The following is a 26,471-nucleotide window of genomic DNA, read 5'->3' as shown; positions in this document are numbered from 1 at the left end:
GGAACTAGCTCTTGTAGACCAGTCTGGTCTCGAACTCACAGAGATTCTCCTACCTCTGCCTCCTGAGTGCTGGGGTTAAAGGTGTGCACTAGCACCACCTTGCCTTGAATTGATTCTTTTGCCTCTATCTCCCATGTGTTGTGATCTCAGGTATGTGTCACCATGCCCAGACTCCAAATAATGGTTTTGTGTGCCCTTTTTATTGTTAACTGTTTTATTTTGTTTGAACTGCAATCTTCCTGCCTCGGCCTCCAGAGAGTCGGGTTTGTGGGCGTGTTCCATCTTGCCCAGCCTTCCATTTTTAGTTTTGAACAGGAGTCAGAGAGGTGCTTCTCTCAGCTGTTGACTAACTGCTCTCTTGTAACTGTGTGAGGCAGGGTTTAATGCTTCTGCCTGCTACAAGTTTGTAATGAGCTCCTCCTGTGATTTCTCAATAGGTCTGAGGTCTGGCAAACTCGGGGAACAGTGTGAAGCAGTTGTCCGCTTTCCTAGGCTCTTCCAGAAGTACCCATTCCCTATTCTCATCAACTCAGCATTCCTCAAGTTAGCTGATGTTTTCAGAGTCGGGTAAGTCGGCTCTATACTGTCTTTCTCTGGCCATTAGGGCTTCTGGCCACGTAGGTGCTCCTGGTGGGCGCATTGCATTGCACCACACGGGTGTATGATTTCGTGACATTTCTAGCAGAAATGAAAAGTAAGGTTCAGAGAGGAATTGTTTCCTTAGGGAACAACAAGAAATTAAAACAACAACCTTGTCTACTACTGTATGTATATCTTGTTAGAATCTGTAGGGTTTTTTTTTTTTTTTTTCAAATTGTTTTAAGAAATTCCTGATTTCATTTAGTGATTTGCAACATGAGATGCATGTTTGCAGTTTTTGAACCCTGTAAGCACTGACTAAATGCCCATTTCTCATTTCTGCCCCACTCTTACCTCACCCACTTGTTTCTCCTCCCCTCTATACAGTCATGTGCCCATATATTTGTCAGGGCAGACCTGAGGGAGGAAAGTAGTGGGGGGGGGGTCACTCGATGCCCTGGGTGTGGCCGTGATGTGGCCTGGCCATTAGGCATCTTACAGCAGTGCTACAGATATTTCAGCTGCCCGTGCTCGGGATGCACCGCATACAGTTAAGCGGCTTAGCGTTGAGACAGATAATGACAGCAGGAAAAGCGTTTGGAGATGGTACTGCTCTGACCCTGTAACATAAGAAATTTCTTTAGTGAGTTAATTTCTTTCTCCATTATTTTCTAGAAACAACTTCCTGAGACTGTGTGTTCTCAAAGTGACCCAGCAAAGTGAGAAGCACCTGGAGAAGATTCTAAACGTGGACGAATTTGTGAAGAGGGTGTTCTCAGTGATTCACAGTAATGACCCTGTGGCAAGAGCTATCACTCTTCGGTACTGTGTCACTGTCATGTAGCGAAAGGGGCTTGTTTTTCACTAAGACTACAGACAATTGGCAATCATCCTTATCTGTCAATCCAGGCTAACATCTATAATGCTATTTTGGTTGTAAACTGCCTTGCTGTGTCTCAAACATCCTACTATGTAGGAGCTCCAATCCAAGAATGAGGTGGGCTTCAGAACAGCCTTGGCTCTTCTGAACTTTTGAAGTTCCCCATGCAGGCACTGACTTGGGATCCTTATATGTTAGCCTCCCAAGTAGCTGGGGTTCCTTGTCAATGCCACCGTGCCTGTCATTATTCACTTTCAACTCTGCTTGTATAATCACACAATTTGGGAGGAGTTTTTGCAACTCGGTTAATGAAATTATCAGTTTCCTTTCTGGCTTTCCCTTCAAGGAGTTTTCCTTTCTCTGGGTCAGGCATTGGTACTTTCTTGTTCAGAATTAGTTGCTTTGTCATTCCTTTGCCTTTTGATTAAGCTGAACATCATGGGATATTTTAAAGTCAGTTCTTGGGACTGGAGATCAGCTGTTTTGGTAAGAGTGCTTACCCGGCCGTACTGAAGCTCTGGTTCAATTCCCAGCTTCGTGGAGCTTCATGAAACTGGGCGTGGTAGTGTACAGCTGTAATCCCCTCACTTGGGAAACTGAGGCAGGAGGTTCAGGGTCTTTTTAGCTACACAATCAGTTTAAGACCAGCCTGAACTATATGAGACCAGAAAAAAAAATGTTCTTGAGTATTACCTTTAAGAAACTATCCAGCTTGCTGAGTGATGGTGGCACATGCCTTTACTTCCTGTTGGGGTGCTGGCAAGCTGGCTGATTCTCCCTGTGTAACCCAGGCTCACCTGGGACTCCTAATCCTGTCTCAGCCTTCCATGGAGTTACAGGTGTGCACTGTTCCAGATTTGTGCCTTTTTGGTGCTGAGTAGTTTAGCATTGTGTAGCTATAACCTAGTTTGGCAGTCTGTCCTCTTGAAGAACACCTACATTGTTACCTGTCCATGTTCTTTTTTTTTTTTTTTTTAAGATTTTATTTATACAACATGCTGCTTCCATGTATATATCTGCTCACCGGAAGAGGGTACCAGATCTCAAAGGGGGCACCAGATCTCATAACGGATGGTTGTGAGCCGCCATGTGGTTGCTGGGAATTGAACTCAGGACCTCTGAAGGAGCAATCAGTGCTCTTAACTTCTGAGCCATCTCTCCAGCCCCATCCAGTCCATGTTCTTAAAGAGCTGCTACCAGCATTCTTTCTTTTTGTTTACAGAAAGAGCCTCATGCATCCCAAACTGTCTTCATGTCAAAGGTGGCTTTGTAGCAAAGACAAGTGTGCACTTCTGGTCCTCCTGCCTGTCTCCATGCTGGGGTTATAGGCATGCACAACTCTGCTGATTATGCTTTGCCCCCCCCCCCCCCGCAAACCCTGGGATTCAGGTATTCTAGATAATCACTCTGCCACTTGAGCTATCTCCCACGAACATTTTTTTCCAAGACAGGGTTTCTCTGTGTAGTTGTCCTGAAACTTGCTCTGTAGACCAGGCTGGTCTCGAACTCACAGAGATCCACCTGCCTCTGCCTCCCAAGTGCTGAGATTAAAGGCATGCACCCCCTGAACATTCTTGTATAAGGTTTTTTTGTGAACATGCTTCCTCTTCTGATAAGTACACACCCCTCTGAGTTAAAAATCACAGGTCATAGGTCATATTTATTTGTTTGTGTTCTAGCTCTTAGCCACTCTAAAGGTGTGTGGTGGGTTAAGTTTCTGTTGCCCTGATGTAGTGGTCTGGAGCACTGGGTCATGTGCCTTTGGCCAGTCATAAAGTCTCTGCTCCTGATTTTGTCCATTCTCCTTTGTTAAGAGTGTTTAGGGTTTTGTGATGTCACTGTTTTATTATAGATTGCAGGTTTGGTGGTTTGGGGTTTGTTTGTCTTTTGGTATCCTGCATGCCAGTCCTTTTTCATACCAGACTATTTTATGTATCACATACAAAATAAAGAACTCTTCCAGATGCCAAAAGCTAGGAGCAAAATCATTTTCATTTTTGTGTTTATTAGTTTATGTTTCAGCATTACTTTTTTCTTTATGTATACATCAAATGCTGTATGCTTAAGAGAAAGATACTTTGACGCCGTGGGCAGTGGGAAACCAGTTAACCAAGCTGTGACTGCTCACAGCAGCTCACTGCTGTGCATTGTCTTTCAGTTTGTATGGTAAGGTTCTCAAAGTGCTCTGCTTTTAAAAAGAAAAAAAGTAGGTCCAGCAAGATAGCTCATCAGGTAAAGGCACTTGCTACCAAGCCTGATGGACAACCTGAGTTCAGTCTCAGGAACCCACATGGTGGGAAGATTTGATAGCTTGCCCTCTGGCCTCCATGTGTGTGCTGTGGAACACACACACACACACACACACACACACACACACACACACACTCGATAAACATTTTTAGATAAGAAAAGAAATCATTTTTATAATTCTAAAAAGATTATGTTCGAGTTTTGAACTCCTAATTCAGGAGCTATGGTCTGGTCGGCCTGAGAGAACTTCAGGTACAGAGACTTGTTCCTGTCCCAGCACACTGATGGACTGCCACAACATGGTTTTTGATATAAATAACACCATGTGAATGGCATTTGGGAGAGGGTTGTTTGTTTGTTTGGGGGTTTGTGTGTTTGTTTTTTTCGAGACAGGTTTTTCTGTGTAACAGCCCTAGCTATCCTGGAACTCACTCTGTAGACCAGGCTGGTCTTGAACTCAGAGATCTGCCTGCCTCAGCCTCCCAGGTGCTGGGATTAAAGGTGTGGCTAAGACTGCCTGGCTTACAATTTAGTGTAGTGACAGAAGATAGATTTCAGGATTCAATTTTTTCTTCCACCAAGTGGGTGCTGCAGACTGAATTCAGGTTGGCAGGCGTGGCGGAGGTCCCCACTGAGCTGTATAGCGAAAGCTGATCCGTAGTCCATATGTAAGATATCTTTATTCAGATAAATACCAGCCAAACGCAAGCCAGAGCGAGCCAGGGCAGCAAGGCAGCCAGGCCAGAGAGAGGGGCTCCCATGTGCCTGCAGCCACTTAAGAATTTAATACGCATCATCCTGACCTCACCTTGACCACGACCTGACAGGCACACCTGTAGCCAGCCCTTTGGAGGCATGGTTACGGTGTCTCCCTACAGAGCTGTCTCTGGCCCCTGTGTTTTCTTTGCTTTACTTTCCTCACTGTGCAGATACTGGCTTGACTGCAGGGGGCATCCTCCACTTCTGGAAAAATCTTCTCCTGATGTGGTAGATTAAAAAAGCATCATGCTGGTGTTTATTGATGTGGAATAAAGAAGCTGGGAAGTCTGTTGTGCTCTGTGATTCTGCTTGATGGCAGATACATTGTGTTCTTAATACTTTGTTAAAGTGGACTTCCTTATGCAACGCTGGGAAATTGATACTGAGATGCTATAATCACTCAGAAAGGCTCTTTTCTGGGCTCTAAAACCTGAGATGTACTTCACATTCTTCTTTGGGTCAGAGGGCAGTGCAGGTCCACAGCTCTGAGTTCAGTCCCTGGGTCAGGAAGAAAGGAGGGAAGGAGGTGGGAAAGGGAGAGGAAATTTAACTTATGCTAAGTGAGCTATTTTAATATTCCTAATGTACTATGGTGTGCTTGGATTTGAGTCATGCTGGATTCCTAAAGTTAACTATTCTTAACCTGAAGTTTATAGAATGACCTAAGCTTTTTGAGTTGCTAATCTAGCATGCCTTCATTTGCTTCACTATGTTTCTATCTTGGGTTTCTCTGTTTCTGTAGCATGTTGGGAAGTCTGGCGTCAATCATCCCTGAGAGGAAGAATGCCCATCACAGTATCCGACAGAGTTTGGATTCCCACGATAACGTAGAAGTGGAAGCTGCTGTTTTTGCAGCTGCGAACTTCTCTGCACAGTCGAAGTAAGCCTGGGCCTTTTAGTAATTTTGCTCCCAGGGGAATTTTTGAAAGAATAACTAATCAATACCTGTAGTCATTAAGGAACATGGAAACATGTAAATGATGAGAGTATTTTCCAAGAAGTCTTAAACCATGTTAGGAGAAGAAAATACAAATATTGGTCCCAAAAAGACAAGGTCCTCGTAGGCTGGTTTGGGAAGCTGCCATTGATAGCTTTGATGTCTACTGAAGAGCCTTCCACAAACACATCCGTGATCCAAAATTGCTAGTTTCTGATTGTCTTCTACTGCTCAGCGGTTTAGCCTGAGACTCTGCACAATCTGCCAAAGAGAGTTACTTGGAATAAAACTGGCTGACATATTCAGGATGTTGTATGCTACACTGTTATCTGTGTGTGTGTGTGTGTGTGAGAGAGAGAGAGAGAGAGAGAGAGAGAGAGAGAGAGAGAGAGAGAGAGAGAGAGAGAGAGAGTGTGTGTGTGTGTGTGTGTGTGTGTGTGTGTGTGTGTGTGTGTGTGTAGGAGAGGCTGGTGTGTGTGTGTGTGTGTGGGTGTGTGTGTGTGTGTGTGTGTAGGAGAGGCTGGCTACCTTGAGTTGGAGTTCAGATGATTCTGAGCTGTTCAGCGTGGATGCTGGGAACCAGACTCAGTTCCTTTGGAACTGAGCAGCAAACACTTTGAACTGCTGACCAACCTCCTGCCCCATCTTTTTTGTTACTGAGAGGGAGTTACTGATACAGCAAGAGCTTGTATGGCACAGGAACTGTGCTGTGACAGTCACCATCTGATTAATGCTGCCATAGTAACTGTGTACATCCAGGGTCTCCAAAAGCAGTTTTCTAAGTTCATCTGTCTATTTGGGTAAGTAGACAATTTAGTGATTAAATTTATTTATGAGGATCATTTTTAGGTGAGCATTTATTCACCCCATTTAAGACACTGGTGACAAACAAAAAATGTTTCACTGAGGAGCTCATTGGGGTTGTGTGTAAGTGCATGAGTGAAGGATTTCTTACAAGATCATAGGGGCCTCAGCTGCTGCAACCCCAAGCATGGATGATGATGACTCAGGAGAGCTGCAACCCTTAGCATTCTGAGCCAGTAGGAGATCCAGCAAGTTCTGCTTGTATGACCTTGATGTGTGCTTATGAATTTTCTGAGTTTCAGGAACTTCTTGACACTTGTCAGTTCTGTGCCTCCTGAGCGTTGTAGATTTTGTGAGTCTTAAGTAGTCTTAAGGACAGAATGGTTCAGTTCAGAGGAAGTTACTGTATAACACTGTCCTCGGTAAGATATACTTGTGTCTGCATTATATAATACCAGATTAGTCTAATAGGAAATCCTGAAGCACTTATGTATCAGAGTGTAAATAAAGAAAATACGTAATTTTTAGACCAGTTTTTTATCTTTTCTTGAGATCTTGTATCTCCACCAACATTGGTGGCTCTGTACTGTTTCTGTCAGTTCTAGGTCTTGCTGAAATCAGAGTGACTAGCAAGATGATATCTTACTATTTTATCTGACCGGGCATAGATGTACACACCTTTAATCCCAGCACTCAGAAGGCAGAGGCAGATGGAACTCTGTGAGTGCAAGGCCAGCCTGGGCTACATGGCAGGTTCCAGGCCATCCAGAGCTGCAGAGTCTGGAGAAGAGGAGGAGGGGGACTGACTTCATCTGTGCTACTGTAGCTGCATCCTCCTTGCCCTAAGAGGGTCAAGACCATGTATGGTAGAGCTTGTCCTGGCTCAGGAGGAGGAATTGGCCAGCTCAGGTGCTTTTAGGAATGAGGTGAGCATAGTTACAGGTGGTGTCCTGTTCTAGTCCCTAGCTAAAGAGCCTGGCTTCATCAGAAAGGGCATGAGCCCACTGTTTTGATGCAGGAGTGTCTGCCCTGCCTGTCAGACCTGATTTGATGGGGACAGGGTGGGTGTACAACTGAGCCAGAACATCAGATGACTCCCTTTAGTCTCAGCAGTTTCAATATTACACAGAGAATTTATTATTAGACCAAAAAAGAAAAGTCAGCAGGCTCCTATTCTGCATTTTTTGGGCACAGAGGGCTTAAACCAGATTTTTTAAAACTTTACTGTAGTTACTTAATATCCACAGTCGCTGCTCTAGAATGGGTGGGACCTGGGAGAATGGAGCTGATAAATGAGATCAACTAAGTCTCACGCATTAAACAACTTTATTTGGAGCTCCTCACACTTGATATGCTGAAGGTTAAGGAAGGCCACCTGAGTAAAGTCCCGTGAGTTCAAACTGTATTCAGCCACAAGAATCAGTCATACTTGGGAAAGCATGTTTTTCCATAAAGGCAGATAAAGGGTAGTTTAGGCATTTAATTGAAGAACAACAGCAAGCAATAATGAGTAATTTGAAGTAGTCTCAATTCCTGTCTGCTTCACCTGGGAGGAGCATGGAAGCACATTGCAGAACAAGTGCATGCTTTGAAGACACTGAGGTCACAAGACTCACGTCTTATTTTCTTGGAATTCTCAGAATTCTCACACAGCTCCATTCCTGGACCATGTTCCAGCAGTCCACCATATGTAGCTATTCTTCTGAACACTAGCAACTGGTTCTGTGGCAGTGGCCACCGTGGGCTGCTTGAGCAGGTCTGTTGGTTGGGACTTCTAAAGAGATGGCAAATGGCCAAAGCTAAGTGCTGAAGAGGAGGCTTCTTTGTACTCTTTCTTTTGCTGAGAGTGTGGGCAGTGTGGGCCTCTGCGACAGCATCTCACTGTGTAGCCCTGGCTGACCTCAAACTTAGGACTGTCTTGCCTCAGCTCCAGTTTCTAGGACTCTGGGTGTGAACTCACAGAGATCCACCTCCTCTGCCTCCTGAGCACTAGGATTAAAGGTGTGGATCACCACCACCTGTAGAGGGAGGTTTCTATCCCGCCGGATCCTGCAGCCGTTTAGTCACAAATATATACACAGGCTTTATTAATTAGAAACTGTTTGGCCCATGGCTCAGGGTTCTTATTGGCTAGCTCTCTTCATTTTTAACCCATTTTTATTAATCTGTGTATCTCCATGTAGTCTTGGCTCACCGGTAATGCCTGGGCCTCCCATAGGCCAAACAGTTTTTACCACAAAGCAAGGCAAAGTATACTGCAAGAAGTTTCTCCCTAGTGAGACTAGGCACCATTTGCCTCTCCTAAAGACAATCCTGAGTTCCATTTCACCAGAGCTTCCCTGAGGAGCCACTTACTTACTTGACTTCTTACATAGCGTGGTGAGGACTCTACAGGAGTGTGGTGTCCCCACAGGGGCGACACTGAAAAGTCTTCATCCAGTGTGGATAACAGAGTCCCCTCCTGCATACACTCTAGCCCCTTCCTGCTTGCAGTTAGGACAGAATTGCATACAACTGTTTGGGAGTGGTGGCTAGATACTCAGGTAAGGTTGCCATGGCCGGGCCTGTCCCTCCTTCTAGGGGGATGGCAGCAGCCTTGAGTGATAGTGCTGTACACCTTGGTGTGTTTTTGCTTTGACAGAGGGAAAGCTTCATGATATCAAAATCCTGAGGGATTGGCACATAGCAAGGCTATGTAGGTTAGGATGGGGAATCTAAGATAATAGAGGTATACTTGAATTCAGCACACTGAGCCAGATATCATACTCATCACCCAAGATACTTCTAGGATTGAGGATGCAGCTGAGTGGAAGACACCTTGCTCAGTGTGTACAAAGTCCTGGGTTTGATTCCCAGCACCACAAAATAACAAAGGAAATTCTGGAAAACAGAAGAAAGCACACATTGCATTAGCTACCAAGAGATGAAGCCTCTCTTGTCTATTGTGTAGAGAACTTGTCTGTTGGTTTGAATTCAGCAGAATTTACCTTAGCAGTAGGGAAAACTTTATTTAGACTTGCATTGAACTGCAAATTGTGCTTCATGCCTGGCACATCACTTAGTTTGGCTGTATAAGCCAAGTTTGATTATATCTTCTCCCATATTATATAACATGTATCCCAAAAGCTTGACCTGTATTAAGCTTTTGGTATTGGGTGATATTTCTGTTAGCATCAGGAAGCTAAGTAGTTTGGTGTTTGAAGAGTCTATCTGTATTTCCTAGTGCATCTCAGCTACTTCAGCGCTAGGGACTGGCTATTTATTATTTATGTAGTACAGCTTGTGTGTTAAGGTAAATCCTACTGCTTGTGGTAGTAGTGGCCTTGGTTCTTTTAGACAGAGCTACTAAGACTCAGATGGAAGCAGCGTCCACAGGTCTGCATCTCTCCCTCCATGCAGGACTGGCAGATGCTGCCAGAGCCTGCAGTCTTAGTTATGATTTTGGAGTATTGTTTCTGTGATAATTGTGTTCTTTGCACTTATAAAACTTAATCACATTTAATTTTTTGGTTTTCAATGTTGCCAATTGTTTCAATTTTCTCTTTCCAAAGGGATTTTGCTGTAGGAATATGTAACAAAATCAGTGAAATGATTCAAGGTATGTACCTTTATTTGTTAATGTGAAGAGACTTAATAGGAGTTTTGTTCATAATGGTTGTTCATGCTTGTTAGGTGTTTACTGTGTGCCAGTCAGTATTTAAAATAATACCAAGTATCTTCTATGTGCTAAAAGTGCCTGAGGTGCTTACGGTACAGAAATGTAGCCAGGCCCTTTCTGTCATGTAGCCTGAGTTCCAGTCAGGATCCGAGTGAGCCATAGACAGGACGTGTCAAGTGCTGCAGAGAGAACTGGTAGGAAGTGAGACCAGAAGGAAGGAAAGGGCGTGGCATGCAGAGAGGGGTAACATTCTTTGCCAGAAGAACCCAGAGCAAGGACCTCTGCTTGATTACCTCCCTCAGGGTTTCCACTTGCGACTAAATCAGGTCCCAGTTCTGTATCACGACTTGGTCTCACCTGAAGGAAACAAAGTGCGTGTGTTCATCTGTGTGATCTTTACAGCATCTGTTAAAGGCAGCTCTGGGTTAGCTCTTTCCACACAGTGGAGATCCGCTCAAAGTCACACAGCTGAGGAGTGAGCCCGGCTGTACTCATTGTTTTTGAGTGAAAGTTTGCTAATTAATAAGACCCTTGTTATATAGCAGTCTGTCATGTTCAGGCTTGGCCACCCCAGTGGACCTGAAACTGCAGCTCATCCCCATTCTGCAACACATGCACCATGACGCCATCCTGGCCTCCAGTGCTCGCCAGCTCTTACAGCAGCTGGTCACATCCTACCCCTCCACCAGAATGGTCATTGTGTCTCTGCACACCTTCACTCTGCTGGCAGCCTCCTCTCTGGTTGACACACCCAAACAGGTAATCTCCATTGTCTTTTACTGCCTATTTGTAAATGTGCATATTTAGTTTGTGATAAAAAATAAGAAGTAACCCTGGTTTTAATCGTGTTATGGTCTCTTTGATAAGGGTCAGTTGGGTTTCTCTTTTCTCTATATTTACAGTACTGGTCTTGTGAGCCCCAAGGACAGGAAGCATCAGGAAGTAGGCAGTATGTGGGAGGATGTGTTGTTGGTGGGAAAGAAAGGATGTTGGTCTGAAATGCCAGGTCCTCTGGTAGAGCCTTACATGCCAAACGTACCATTTGTGCATCAGGAGAAAGGGGTCCAAACCTTAGTCCGTAGCTCGGATCTGAAGGGAGTCTTCTCCTGTAGTCTGAAGGTCTCATTAAGCAGCACTGGCCCCAGGACAGTCTTGGGAATGCACTGTTCACAGTGACTTTGCTGTTCTGTAGATCCAGCTGCTGCTGCAGTATTTGAAGAGTGACCCCAGGAGAGCAGTGAAGAGGCTCGCTGTTCAGGATCTGAAGCTGCTTGCCAGTAAGACACCACACACCTGGAGTAAGGAGAATATGCAGGTACGTGGTACTTAAGGAAAAGAGATACTGCTACCCCAGCCAGGGTGGCACCATTGCCCCTAATACTTCACAGTCTGGTTTACATTTCAACAAATGAAACCTCCAGAGACTCAAACCGGAACAAAATCCTAGTGAACTTGTATCTTGCCGTGCATACTTTAATCCCTCTGTTATCAGACATTGTCTTGCTTATTTGGCATCTGAATATGTGTTCTCATGAGTGCAGATGGCATCCTTGACCAGAAGGCATCAGATCCTTCTGGAGCTGGACACACAGGAGGTTGTGAACCATCCAGTGTGCGGAACCAAGTACAGGTCCCCTGCAAGTTACTCTTAACTGCGAGCCATCTCTGCAGCCCCTGCCTGTAGACAGAGTTTCTTTTCCGCCTGGTCACAAATAAGAGCACAGAGGCTTATATTAATTATAAACTGTTTGGCCAATGGCTTCTTATTGGCTAGCTCTCTCTTAATTATTAACCTATAACTATTAATCTACGTATTTCTACACGACCTTTTCTTACCGGGAATGCCCGGTGTCCTATCTTCCTGGTAGCTACATGGCATCTCTCTGGCAGCTTACTCTGAGTCCTCTCCCCAGAATCCTCCTTGTCTGGTAGCCCTGCCTGTACTTCCTGCCTGGCTACTGGCCAATCAGTGTTTTATTCATCAACCAGTAAGAGAAGCATATATACAGAAAGACATTCTTCATCACCTACCTCTTCTCCCACAATGATATATATTTTTAAAAGAAAAAAAGGAAGTGCTAGGACAGTTCTCAACCTGTAAGTCACAATCCCTTTTTGGGGGGGGTGGGGGTCAAATGACCCTTTCACAGAGGTCGCCTGAGAACATCAGAAAACACAGGTATTTATATTACTATCATAAACAGCAAATTATACTGATAAAACACAGATATTTATATTACTATCATAAACAGCAAATTATACTGATAAAGTAACAACAAAAATTACTTTATGGTTGGGGGTCACCACAACATGAGGAAGTGTATTAAAGGGTCGCAGTGTTGGGAAGGTTGAGAACCACTGCTTTAGATTTTTGCCTTCCATAAATGGAGTTGCCATTAGGATCAGTAAACTTGAGTCTCGTTTCCTGAAGGGAAAAGTAATTCTCTGAGATGTTTTGGATATGACATGGCCAGTGTGATTGAAAGACCCCCCCCCCAAGAGGCTCAGACCCCCAGGATCTCGGTCCATGACTGCGAAGACCCCAATCACCATTTGGAGGCGGAAACTTGATGCAAACAGCACAAGGCTGTTTAACAAGCTAACCCCATGTTAGCTCGGAACTTTCATCCATCCACCATGGTGGATGGCTAAGAAAGACGGCGAGAAGCCACTGCATAGAGATCTTATAGCGCAGTGTAAGGGGAAGATTGGTGTGCCTCCAGGCTTGGGTGGCTTGCCCTGTGTTGATTGGCCAATTGGTGGTTATGGCCCATAGCCCCACCCCCCCACCCCCAGGGCCATTGCTATGCTCTGCCCGTCATTGCTGTGCACTTGTCCGTAAAGCACACCCAGAGACGTAAAGCATAACACCACCAACTAACTTCTGATTGGTTCTTTGCCACGAGGCAGGCATCTGACCTCCTAGTGACCAAGGCAAGGTCAGGCAAGGATGTGCCCCAAAATTCTGCATACCACATGTGTGGAGCACAGAGAAGGCTCGGCAAATGGTAGCCTTGCAAGCCATGTGCTCAGGGCAGGGAAACTCCTGCCACATGCTAGGATCCGCGGCAGGATGGCAGTTGGGGCAGAGAGAGCCCCACTTTGCATGCCACATAGACGGGCAGGTGAGGATGGAGAGATAGACTCACCTGCACCAGCCAGGTTGGAGTCCACAGCAGCAGCCTCACCATGTGCTTGGAGACAGGGGACTCTGCCACAGCAGACTCTAACCCATGGCACATGACAGAGGAACTCCAGTCCCGCACGCAACATGCTCAGGGCAGCAAGAGAAGACCCCTGACCCACGCATGCCACGTGCATGGGCAGTAAGGACAGAGAGAGACACTTACACAATTAACAAAAACAGCAGACATGAAAACACAAAACTGACACAGATTTTCCTCATTTATTTTCCTGTCTGTTCGTCTCTTTGGGAGCGTGTGCGTGTGTGTGCACGTGGAGGTCAGAGGATAGTAGCTTATGGGAGTTGATTCTGTCCTTCCACCACGAGGGTTCCAGGTATTGAGCTCTAGTCACCATGGTGGCTTGAGGGGAAGTGTCTAACCACTGAGCATCTCACCAGCCCTGTTAATTCATCTTAGTTAATGATTGCATGTGGATGAGAACGAGAGAGGTTTGCAGAAACAGAAACATAGCTGCACCAGACGCAGAGGGTTCACAGGAGTGGAGAGATTTGGCAGCAGCCATGTGCTGTGATGTCTGACTCTGTCTGCCTTACCTCCCTCCCTGCTTCCTTCCCTCTCTTCTTTCTTTCTTTTCTTTCTGGGGCTGTGGTGGGCTGTTTTGAGACAGGGTTTCTCTGTGTAGTCCCGGCTGTCCTAGAACTCACTTTGTACCAGGGTGGCCTTGAACTCAGAGATCCACCTGCCTCTGTCTCTTCTGGGATGAAAGGTGTACACCACCAGCGCCTGGCTATAGGCAGATAGATGTGTTTCTCAGGCTGTCTGAAGAGCTGTGTGATGGGTAAGGTAATTTGGGGCCTTTCCTTTTCCTGGACGTTGGTAGACTTTAGAGTTGGGGCTACACAGTCTTATTAAAGTGAACTGGGTGCTTTTTCTTTCCATGCTCTGTGGCAGCTGGAAACAGTCTCACAAGTCTTCTGTTCCCTGAGGACATGGCTGATGTGCCGTAGTCTGAGACTATGGAGGAAGCATTCTGAGACCATGTCCCATTACTCTGGTCATTGCTGGGGTATCTTCTGCCTCCTTGTAAGTCGTCTCTGAAGCTCATTATGTTCAGTTTATAGTACACTTTGTTCTTAATATTGTCCATCAGTGTATACCCTCCTGTTGCCTCCTTTCTTCCTGGTTGGTTTATTTTGACAGTGCTGAGGATGGGTTTAGTATACACACCCAGTGTCCTGTACTGGGCTCAACTCACTTGCAAGGAACTTGGCTTTCTTGTGCTTTTCAAGTTTTTTTGTTCTTGTTTTTGTTTTTGTTTTTTAAGTATTTTTTTTAAGATTTATTTATTTATTATGAATACATTCTGCCTCCATATATGCCTGCATGCCCAGAAGAGGGCACCAGATCTCATTACAGATGGTTGTGAGCCACCATGTGGTTGCTAAAATTGAACTTAGGACCTCTGGAAGAACAGCCAGTGCTCTTAACCTCTGAGCCATCTCTCCAGCCCCGCTTTTTAAGTTTTTTATTTTCATCCTTCTTGCTTAATAATGAAAACACTTAAAGCTATTAATTTCCTGTTTTGAGTATTGACCATATCCCATAAATTATGTTGTGTAATGTTATCATTGCCATTAATTTGAAATGCATTTTCAAAACTTATTGTGGTATAACTTATTTATACAATGCTTTCTGGGTCCACAATTTGATGAATTTATACACGTACTCATTTCTCTAACCACTGCCACAACCTAAAACACAGGACATTTTCCTCACCCCAAAGCTTCCTCACATCTGTGTATGTAGCCAGCCAATCTTTCTCCAAACCCTGGTAATACCCAATTTGATTTCTGCCCCAGTGCATACAGGAGTTGACTTGTATCCCTGACAGCCTGAGTTCAATCCCTAGAACTCACATAAGGAAGAAGGAGAGAACAGACTACCAGGAAGGAGAGAACAGACTACCAGGTTGACCTCTCACCTCCACATGTGTGCATGGCGTGCCCATCTTACCGTCACACACACATACATGTGCACATAACAGTAAAGTTGAAACAGTTTTTTATATAGACTATATAAATGGGATTATAAGAAATGTAACCTTGCTGGACATTGGTAGCACACGCCTTTAATCCCAGCACTTGGGAGGCAGATGCAGGAGGATCTCTGTGAGCTTGAAGCTAGCCTGGTCTACAGAGCGAGTGGCAGGACAGTTAGAGGGACACAGAGAAACGCTGTCTCAAAAAAAAAAAAAAACTTAAAGAAAAAGGAAAGAAATGTAAACTTTTAAAAATATGTGTTTATTTGTTGGGCCAGGGCGGGAAGCTCATATGCCACGGCAGGAATGTGGAGGTTGGGGCCAGCTTGCAGGGATTAGGTTACCTCCTTCCACTGTGTGGGCTCTGGGGATTGAACTCAGGTGATCAGTCTTGGTGGCAAGTGCCCTTACTTCCTAAGCCATCTCGCTGACTCTGACTATGATCTTTTTATAAAGTTTCTGGAACACATCCCTGGTGGCCAGTCCCAGTCAGGATAGAAGAAACCTGTATTTAGAGACTGAGGCAAAAAACAGCAATTCCACGAGGGCCTCTGCTGGAGCAGGGAGTTGAGCCGAAATAGAGGGGATTCAGACCAGATAATCAGGAGGAAGGCGATAGGGCAAATAAGAGAGAGACTCCATTGAAAGAGGTTTGTTTGACCCTTCTGTGGATATTAAAAATGATCCTGGTGAGAATTATAATAAATAAATCTTTTTTAAAAAAGCCTCACTTGTCATGTTAATAGTTACAAAAGGTTAAATGTCTTGTATACACAGACAACCTTAAAGCAGAACTTGGATACAAAGCTGTAGTCTGTATCCTCTCTGGCACCAGTCGATAGCACATTAGTCCTAACCTACAGCTGTTGAGTACAGGGCAGGACAGTTTAGGCAATAAAAAAATAAATGAGTAGAAGTGGTCTAAGTACTTGAATAAATAAATAAAAGCTATAGTTTTAAGCAGTGATCACTTTTAAAAGTTTTCATTTGAACTTCAAAAACAGTATTTGTAAATCACTTCCTCTCTGTTACATATTTGCATTTAGATCTGTTTCCCTGTTACTTTTGTTAAGAAATTTAAAAAGCCACGAGTGTTCGAAATACTAAATCATCTTTTCCTGCCTTCGTCGCTTTAGCTCTTTAGTGCATTTGACACAGCTTCCTGACACTTAGCTGTTATGGCCACACACTCTTCCGTTCTGTGACCTGTGCTTCCTCTGCACCTGCACCCCTTGTCCAGTACGAGGTTCTGTGGTTCTGACGGGTCCCAATACCAGTGTGTCTGGCTGTCCAGCCTGCTGAGGTCAGCCTGTGTGAATTTTGACATCATAGTTTCTCAGGTTGTAGAACACTGGCTTCAATCCTACAGACATTAGATGTCAATCTACTTTTATTCTGAATTCTAATTTTATTTATTTATTTTGTGGTATTCATATGTGGTCGTCAAGCACTCTACCACTGAGCGACATTCCAGCCCTGATTTAGTTTTTCTATTGCTAATGTGCTCGTGGCAAAATTCCTAAACTACAGAAGGTGTCCAGCAATGTGCTTCTGCTATCCACACAGCTCCTTGCCCAGTGGCCACCAGTGTTTAATATGCTGCATTTTCCACAGATATTTTATGTAAAAACCGACAGTTCTTTGTGAATATTGACTCACATTGTAGGTAAAGATGTTGAAATTCAGAGATTTCTGTGACTCAGATGGCAGTCAAACAGACTCACCGGAATGGTGATGTGGCCTAGTAAGTACGTCTTACACTCCCAGTGTCTAATGGCTGCTGCTTCTTGGATTTCATGTCTCCTGCCTCTGTGCGTCCTCTAAAATTGTTTCTCCTCTTCCCCATAGACTGTTTAGTCTACATAAATGGACTCAATATCTGACCTTTGAAATTTTTTAATATTAATCGGATCTTTCATTCCCATCCTATTTTCTAATGTAGTCAGTGTTGAGTGTGTGTGGCCACACACAGGGCTGGATTCAACTCCAAGCATCCCCCTCCCAACAGCCCCAGGTACCTCTCATCTCAGTCCTGAACCTGCAGGTCAGCCATCTCACTGCCTGCCGGGGTCTCTTCTTTGCCATCTATTGCCATCTATTGCCTTCTCTAGCTCTCTTGTTGTGTTTAAATTTCATTGCCAAACTCTTTCCGCTCTCTGAGGTCTGACCCCGTCCTTCCTCTCTAAGTGTTGGTCCAGTTACCACCTCTCTTAGGTGTGGTGAGCACGGCGCCTTCTGGCATAGCTTTTGCACTGTTGCACGCCTTGACAGGCTCCTCCCACTTACAGCAGTCTGCCCAGTCTTCCTGGTCCCATGCTCCTCTTCCCAGCTAGTGCTTTTGATGCTGTTGTTTTAAGTAGGTTTTTCTTTTGGTTGAAAATGGATCCATGAACATAGTAATTTCCCAGAGTTCAAGCTGGACAGTGAGTGAGGCGCACAGTTCTTTTTCTCTTCCCATGGGTTTCCTCTGCAGAGGTGGTGACTGGTAATGTGTAAATGTCTCCACTGGCATGCAAGGAGCTGTGCCCGTCTGTCTCATACATGTGAGAATATACCGTGTGCGCGCTCTGGCGCTTCAGACACAGGAATAGTCCACCTTGGGGACATTCCTGTTACCAGACAGTGGTGAGGTCTTCCCAGCTGTGTGTGTTTCCTTTGTGTTCCAGCCTCACTGGAAGCAGTTGGAATCATTTCTAGTAAACATTAGTTTAAGGTACGTCTATACTAATTTCCCTTGGGTTTTATTATTAGCAGGAACCTCATGCGCTCTGCCTGGCCTGTTATTGATCTCATGTGATGTAATTTTGTCAATTATATTTTTACTTCTTGTTTTTCCATATTGACCTTTTTTGTTTTCTTGTTCTGTTAGTGGGAGGGGTCAAAACAGTCTCTCACATAACCCAGGCTATTCTAAAAAGGACTAGATATAAAAAGGACTAGGCTGATTGGCACTTCCAATCCTCCTGCCTCCACTTCCCAAGTGCAGGGATCACAGGTGCACGCCACCACGCCCGCGAGTGACTGTACTGCTAGGGATGGACCCTGGGTCTGATGAGTGCTGAGCATGTACACTACCAACCGAGGAGCTGTGTCTTCAGCACACGCCCGATTGACTTTCTTTGTTGATTTTATTTTTTAAGGGATTTCTATGTAGCCCTGGCTTTCCTGGACCTCACTGTGTGCACCAGGCTGGTCTTAAACTCAAAGAAGGTCTTCCTGCCTCTGCCTCCCAAGTGCTGGGATTAAAGGCGTGCGCCAACACCACCTGGTATCACATTGACTCTTAATAATTTTTGTTAACAATTAGAAAAGAATTTAATTTTATCCAGATGATTGGCCAGTTGTTCCTTTGAGTTTATTAAATTATTCATCTGATTTGAAATGTTACTAGCATTTTTTAAATTCTAGTATGTATTTGCATCTATTTCTTGCCAGAATTTTTCTGGATTTAAAAAAAAAAATTTTCCATGCCGAAGTAGTAGCACATACCTTTAATCTCAGCACCCAGGAGGCAAAGGCAAGCAGATCCCTGTGAGTTCAAGGCCAGACTGCTCTATATAATAAGATCTAGGGCCATGTAATATTTGTAATTAGATGTTCTAAATCCTATTAATGATTTTATTGGGATAGCACTACATTTATGATTTCCAAAATTTTTATTTTAATTTTTCTTTGTAAGTTTTGCTTATTTTGCGAAATTTAGGAATTAGTTTAATTTAACAAGACAGTCATCCTGTGATACAGCACACATTACCCAGAATGAAGTAGAATCCTTGTGCTCTGGGCACATGCCCCAGGTACCCTGCAGTGAAAAAAGACCTGTGACGTGTTTGTGCAGTACCTCAGGCTGCTGCTGTCGGCAGAGTAAGGACCAGACAACCAGAGGCCACGTTTTCCATGAATGACTGAGAAGATAGCACCCATACCCAGTTCCCCTTGTCAGTAACTCACATTAGTACAGCTCATTTGTTAGGAATTGGCCAGTATGGAGTGGGAGTCAGAGCTCAATAGTAGAACACTTGCTTAGAATATACTGGACCCTGAGTTTAACCTCAGCACTGGGAAGATGTAATAAGAAAGAAAGAGGAAAAGATAAATGAACTAATACCATCAAGTTATCCTTGCTACCACACTGTGCTGTCTCTGGTTTTTACCCGTGTTCTTTTTTCTGTTGTAAGAGCACTGCATTATGCCTGGTTATCATATCTTCAGAGGGTCCTCTAAGGAATTTGATGTACATTTGAGAGTGTAGAAATAAGAATTGTGTTGATGTGTTAAATTTGATGTCCGTTTCTCCTTTGCATTTCAGGCGCTCTGTGAATGTGCCCTCCAGACTCCTTACGACAGCTTGAAACTAGGGATGCTGTCTGTCCTGTCCACGCTGTCAGGCACCATCGCCATCAAACATTACTTCAGTGCAGCTCCAGGTACAGCAGAGGTAGTGTGAGGGCTCCTTTGTCTGTGCTCCTGTCTCAGATTCCTCTGTGAGCTGTGAGCAGGGAAGGCTTCCCCTCGGGAACCTGTCGTGTGTTGGAAGGTTGCTTGAGGGTGGCATCTTAACTGGCACCAATGGTAACAGAAGCAAGCGTGTGCTGGGATCAGAGCTGCCCTTGTCAGTACCTGGAAGGGATTGCTTATCCAGTAGACTTAAGGCTAAGGTTTTTTTGTTCTTTTAATGAGAGTTTTGTTGCATCTCTGTTGCTACCTTTTCTAATCAGTTAATTTGAACGGAATTAAGTAAGTCCAAAGTATACTTTCTTGTTCCTTTCATGACTAAGTGGAATGAGTCTCCTGGATAAAGGGAATTTCTGCCCTGTGTCTTGATGGGAAGTAGGAAGCATGATGTTTCTATGGCACTCTTGGTATTCTACTTCCTCCTTACCGTGCGGGTCCGTATGTGGTCTGCACTAAAGGTTCCCACAACAGACTGAATTGGGAACCAGTAATAATTGGGAGAGTGGGAGACTCCATTGTAGTGATAGACAGTGACCGTGAGACATTGGGTTTCTGGAAAGAACTGCCATGGTGGCTGTGTGTCATAGTGGGTCCCTGGGTGTCTATATGAACTGTGACCTAGAACCAATAAGGCCACAGTGTGTTGGGTGGGTTGCATATGGGTCTGGGGGTTTTGATCTTGGCTGTTCTTGGGCCTCTGCATCCATATTCTGACCTTAGTGTTGCAGTCCTTCTACTAATCCTGTGAGCTTCGAGCTATCTGTTACCTATTCTGTATAACAAGGTGTGTAAGAGTCGGTGGCTCTTCTTCCATCATTCAATGGTTATAATTGGATTCCACTAGTGGTCCTGGTGTCTCCAGAGTCACTCATGACCACAGTCCTCTGGAGACTTGACAGAACTGGGTGGTCAAAGGTCACCTCATTGATGGTAATGGTCTAGAGCAGTGGTTCTCAACCTTCCTAATGCTGTGACCCTTAACACAGCTCTTTATGCTGTGGTGACCCCCAACCATAAAATTACTTTGTTGCTACTTCAGAACTGTTATGGATCATAATGTAAATACCTGAGATGCAGAATGTCTGACATGTGACCCCTGTAAAAGGGTCACTCAACCCCCAAAGGGATTGCGACCCACCCTTTGAGAACTGCTGGTGCCTGAGGTGTCTTTCTCCTCTGACTCTCAGGGAGCTGGCAAGCGCTTGTTCTCAGGAGCTTGGCACTGCCAGTAAAAGCCATTCTGTTTCATTTGTTGTCATATGGCCAAGCCCAGCTAAGTGTGAAAAAATAAGTGACCCTTTATAAAAAGGAAACAGAAAAAAAAATCACACAGGATGGGAGAGATTGTCATAACTTTCTGTATAAACGGTGCATCAGCTACCCACTGTGTTTCCAATAAATTATTCTTTTCTTTTGTTTTTCTTTGGTTTTTCAAGACAGGGTCTCTCTGTGTATCCCTGGCTGTCCTGGAACTCACTCTGTAGACCAGGCTGGTCTCAGACTCAGAGATCTATCTGCCTCTGCCTCCCATGTGCTGGGATTAAGGCATGACTAATTATTCTTTTCAAATCAGTTACTCTTAGATTTTTAGCTGACAGCTAGCATCCTTGCCTCTAGAACCCTGTGATTTTGTCTTAGGAGACTATTTCAAATGAATTATATTTAAATTTTAAAAATCACCAGGCATAAATAAATTTTAATAATCACCAGCACTTGGGAGGCAGAGTCGGGAATTTCAGTGAGTTCAGGAAAGCCAGAAATAAAGAGACAATGTCTCAGAAAACCAAAAATAGGTAAATAAAATAAAAATTTAAAGCCTTATGCCTTAAAAGCGTGATGAGGGCCATTGTCTGTATACCCTGTGGTATATAAGATTTCAGGTTGCACCGATATGCATAAAGGGATGTTCTAAAATATCCACGGTAGTTTATGCTGGCTTATGAGACTTAGAGGAATTTCTGTTTCCTCTGGACTTTTCTGCTCCTCTCCCCCACAAATTTTCTTATAGTAAATTTTAACAGAGGAAAAAAATACCAAGTTATAAAACATCACATGAGCAAGAAAAAGAATGGCTACATCCTAGGGGTTTATTTTCCATAATTCAGAAAAAAAAAAAAAACTGGCTGTGTATTTTCAGCTTTGTCATATTTTGTCCATCTTCAAACACAAGGATTTTACCTAACTAGTAATGTCACATCTTGTCAGAACGTGGTTATACGTCATACATGTCTGGAACTGTCTTGGCTCATGCCTGTTGTAATTTTCAACAGTGTCAACTTCATGCTCAAGAAGTAAGGTCTTGCCGGGTGATGGTGGCGCACGCCTTTAATCCCAGCACTTGGGAGGCAGAGGCAGGCGGATCTCTGTGAGTTCGCGGCCAGTCTGGTCTACCTGGTCTACAGAGAGAGTGCCAGGATAGACTCCAAAGCTACACAGAGAAACCCTGTCTCAAAAAAAAAAAAAAAAGAAGTAAGGTGTTCTTGGTGTGAGAGGCAGTTTGAAGTGGACAACAGTCATAAGAGGAACGAAAATGGCACAAGAGGTCTGAATCTTGTTGCGACTCACCCACTTGTAACCAAGAGCTTCAACCTTATAAAGTATCTGTCGAGCAAGACTTCCATCACAGACTTTGAACTCTGATTCTAAGAGACACTGTAGAAGAGTTAATGCAGTTAGCTAGCTTTATGACCATGACAATGGATGGCCACTGAAAGTCTCTGAACAGGTTTCTTCTGTAAAAGCAGCATTGACTTATAGCATCCCTGCACGCTAGACAACTGTGTGGTTGTGGGTTCTCATGTTAGCCTTCTGAGGGAAAACCAGCAATTTGGAGCAAGGAAAGGCAAGCAGTGTGTTCTTTGGCCTTGCTTTATCTGTCAGGAAGGTGACAACGGGGTTATTCACTTGGATGAGAAGCCATCAGCTCCTGAGATGCAGCCTGTAGTTGTCTTGGCTTCTATGCTGTTTCTTGGTCAATTTTCATTAATGTCTTTATGGGGAAAGTCCTGTATTGATTTTAAAATACAATCATTGAAAAGTGGATGACACACTTCTACTTTACCCCCACCAAGGAAAAGGAAATGGTAGTGTTGTATTATTAATGGAGTCAAGGTAGAAAACACTGCTAACTTGCTGCTTACTAGAAATTTTCTCATAAAACATAAAATTGAACCTCCAAGCTAACTGCTTTCTGGAACCATACGAATGAATTGTAATCTGTGTTGCTTTTTAAATCTCTTTTAGGAAATGTAGGTTCTTCCCCCAGATCCTCAGATTTAGTCAAATTAGCCCAAGAGTGCTGTTACCATAGCAACAGGGGCATCGCAGCTCATGGCGTAAGAGTGCTAACTAACATAACTGTGTCTTGTCAAGAAAAAGGTAAGTGCACTCGGAAATAGTTTGTATGGCTACTGAGTACAGCTTGGGCGGAGCTCTGTGGTTGGGTTGTTCAGTCCATTGTTTTTAGGCTGTATGCACTGATCTGCAGTTATTTCCATCTACAGTGTTCTAATGCAAGTGTCTTAGGCAGCCTTATTTGTGTGAGCTCTTGTGGGTTGAGATGTCTTACAGGTCATTGCCTGCTTCCTCCCTCTGTTCACTGTGGCGTGTGGCGTGCTGGGGACAGGGACCACCTACATAAGATATTGTATTCACCAACACAGCAACTGCAAAATTACTCAGGTTATCCAGGTAGCAAGTGGTGGTTTGCTAGTGGTGGTTGAGCTCTCAGGAACGCGATTGCATTTTCATAGAACTCATCTCTAGGTACATATAACGTTGAGTGGACTTGCACAAACAAGGAGGATATATTTTATTATCTTTCTGACATCATTTTAACTGTAAGACTAGAAATTCATGACTCCATTCATGAATGGGAAGTGCAGTTTGAACAGTTGATCTGTCTCAGTGCTAGTGTTGACGTTTATGGGGGCCACAAGCTCAACACTCCTTCTCCTGCTGCCTCAGTACCATGCCCTGAGTCCCAGTGTTTGTTCATACCGTTTGCCAAGGTCCTCCAGTAACTTGTAAACATTCTTAAACATTTGATTGACTTGAATACTTGATCCTAGTAAAAGGCTTTTCTTGCATGTGGTTTCGGAAACTACAGTATGTTCTCAGTGACCTAAGTTACCTGTGATGTTTACAGCCCCAGGGACCTTCAGATATTTGGCAGTGCAGTGCTGCATCTGCAAGACACAGAGCTTGCTTCTTAGGGCCAGTACTTTGTAAGACGGGCTGACTTTGATGAGAAGCTGAAGTCTGTTAGACCAACTGAAAATGCACCTGCATTGTCTGTGTCTGATGTGGCACAGGTTTCTGCTCCTAGTGTTTTTCTTAGCTGAATTGGCAGCGGTATTTCAGTTTCTCTTTATGTATAACTTCATGACTTTACCTGTTGATTTCATGTGAATATTTTATAATCTTCATTAATGTGGTGGAGTTAAAGAAGGTGTCTGAAGCTAACCTTTACATTTTTGAAACAATATTGCATGTGCTTTTATAAAGTTAGGGTATTCATATTTTGATCATTCATTCCCCTCTCCAAGAAAGTTAGAATTACATCTTCGTTTCCTTTGTTAGATTTGTTGCATGTTTCTGTCTGTCTGTCTGTCTCTTTCTGTTTGTATGTGTTAATCCTCTCCTGGTCACCCTAAAACTTAATGTTTCCTTCCAGATCTCTTGTCATTGGAACAAGATGCTGTCTTTGGCCTGGAATCCCTTCTGGTGCTTTGTAGTCAAGATGACAGTCCAGGTGCTCAATCCACTGTGAAGGTGAAGACGGCATCACTTAATATACTGCCTGTTTCCATAGCTTCACCGGGGAGTAGTCCCTGGGCTGCAGGCCATCTGCTCTGCCGTAGCTCCTCAGTCATCCTGTGATGGGGCACAAGATCATGGCACAGTGAAGGCTGGAGGAGAGGATGTCACTGCTCTAGTATTAGTGGGGGCCTAGACTTAGCCCATAGGCAGTTGTTTGTCATTCCCTGGCTTAAACATTTGCCTTTGGCCAATCTGGCGGTGGTGGCACACACCTTTACTCCCCACACTCGGGAAGCAGAGGCAGGTGAGTCTCTGTGACTTGGAAACCAGCCTGGTCTCCAGAGTCAGATCTAGGACAGGCTCCAATGCTACAGAGAAACCATCCTTGGGGGAAAAATTTGCCTTTGACCTTTACTTTAAAAATATCACTGTCAGCCAGTGGTGGCACACACCTATGATCCCAGCACTCAGGAGGAGGCTGAGGCAGACAGATCTCTGAGTTCAAAGCCAGCCTGGCTTACAAAGTGAGTTCCAGGACAGCCAGGGCTACACAGAGAAACCCCTTCTTGAAAAAACAAAGTTACTCTGTAGCTCATGGTGGCCTGGAACTTACTGTGAAGCCCAAGGTTACCTTGAGTTTGGAACAGTTCTCCCATCTCTGCCCTCCAGAGTGTTGGAATTACAATTACCATGCCCAGCTCGAAATCTGGTAATATCCCAAAAGGAAGAGAAAATAGAAGTCTAGACTTGGTGCATTTTGTTGTGAGCTCTCTGTGTATTAAGTTGCTTTGGAAATGCATGGTGTCTTCACTCTAGGGGCTCACCCTCCACTTCTGGGATGCAGCCAAGGTCATTTTGTGAGTCTTGTGGACAGTCCTGACCAACAGCTCAAAAGAGGGCTTCTTGCACCTGGTGATGGGGTTTGTTAGATTGTCTTTGGCTCTTGGGAGTGTATTGTCAGCCAAGTTGAGAAGTTTTCATTTAAACTATGTATGTATGTTCATGTGCACACTTAAATGTACTATAGGTTTTTTTTGTTTTATTTAGGTGGATAGTTAACATGACCTATTTTCTTTTTCTTTTTCTTTTTTTTCTTTCTTTTTTTTTTTTTTTTTTTTTTTTTCGAGACAGGGTTTCTCTGTGTAGCTTTGGAGCCTATCCTGGCACTTGCTCTGGAGCCCAGGCTGGCCTCGAACTCACAGAGATCCTCCTGTCTCTGCCTCCCGAGAGCTGGGATTAAAGGCATACACCACCAACTCCTGGCAGTTTTTGTACTTTTAAGATAAAAATTTCCAGGCAAGATGGCACACACCTTAAATCTGAGCAAACACGAGGCAGAAGCAGGCAGATCTCTGTAGGTCTGAGATCAGCCTGGCCTACATAATGAGTTCAAAGAAAAAAAAAGTGAAAAAAAACAAAACATACAAAAACCATTAAAAATATATTTAAGGTTCATAAAATGTAAGGCGAGACCACTACTGGAATCAAGCATGAAATACCTTCGTTGTGCTAGGCAGTCGCTCTCCTAATAGCTCAGCCCATAACCAGTGTGTTGTCTCTCTGGTGTGCAGATTGCTCTCAACTGCATGGTGAAGCTGGCCAAGGGCAGGCCCCATTTGAGCCGGTCAGTGGTTGACACTCTTCTGACTCAGCTGCACAGCTCTCAGGACACAGCCCGGGTCCTCATGTGCCACTGCCTGGCAGCCATTGCCATGCAGCTGCCAGTACTGGGTGATGGGATGCTTGGTGACCTTGTGGAGCTGTACAAGGTGATTGGACGATCAGCCACGGACAAGCAACAGGAACTTCTGGTAAAGAACTGCTTTTAAGCCTGCTGTAAATACTGGGAACTTAAGAACAAAAATAATACTATTATAAACTTAGAAAATGTTTAAAATTCAGTAATGAACATAAACTCAACCAGATTAGTTTTCCATTACAGGACTTCTATAGCTGCTTGTCACTCAGTTCAGGTTTTCATGTCTTGATACCAAGATAGAGGAGGCTTAGAAAGACCAGAAGCAGTGGCAGTCTCCAAGGCTGAGTGTTGTACAGTTCATGAAAGCTCTGAGGTGGGGCATGGGGGAAAGCAGAACAAAATGACTTACTCAAGCCTCTGTGGAGGGCTGCCTAAAGGATTGACACCCACTTCACAAGTGGTTGCCCCTGAGATCTCAGTGTATGACCCCAGCAGGGGTCACTGA

At 44.3% G+C, this 26,471-nt stretch overlaps 1 protein-coding gene across 1 annotated transcript in view; it reads left to right on the top strand.

Moving 5' to 3' along the window:
• Positions 1–26,471, top strand: part of Ints7 (integrator complex subunit 7) — a 50,116-nt gene that overhangs the window by 6,564 nt on the left and 17,081 nt on the right. The window contains exons 2-11 of the mRNA XM_027416524.2: positions 438–567; positions 1,255–1,401; positions 5,211–5,348; positions 9,761–9,807; positions 10,427–10,626; positions 11,060–11,182; positions 19,361–19,478; positions 22,750–22,884; positions 24,182–24,279; positions 25,839–26,078. Of these exons, the coding sequence (XP_027272325.1) occupies positions 438–567; positions 1,255–1,401; positions 5,211–5,348; positions 9,761–9,807; positions 10,427–10,626; positions 11,060–11,182; positions 19,361–19,478; positions 22,750–22,884; positions 24,182–24,279; positions 25,839–26,078 (1,376 nt within the window). The remainder of the gene's footprint in view (positions 1–437; positions 568–1,254; positions 1,402–5,210; positions 5,349–9,760; positions 9,808–10,426; positions 10,627–11,059; positions 11,183–19,360; positions 19,479–22,749; positions 22,885–24,181; positions 24,280–25,838; positions 26,079–26,471) is intronic.

Source organism: Cricetulus griseus, chromosome 5, assembly GCF_003668045.3.
Source record: "Cricetulus griseus strain 17A/GY chromosome 5, alternate assembly CriGri-PICRH-1.0, whole genome shotgun sequence".
Taxonomy (NCBI): domain Eukaryota; kingdom Metazoa; phylum Chordata; class Mammalia; order Rodentia; family Cricetidae; genus Cricetulus; species Cricetulus griseus.
Note: the sequence above shows the minus strand (reverse complement) of the source record. Positions and strands in the feature narration are given on the sequence as shown.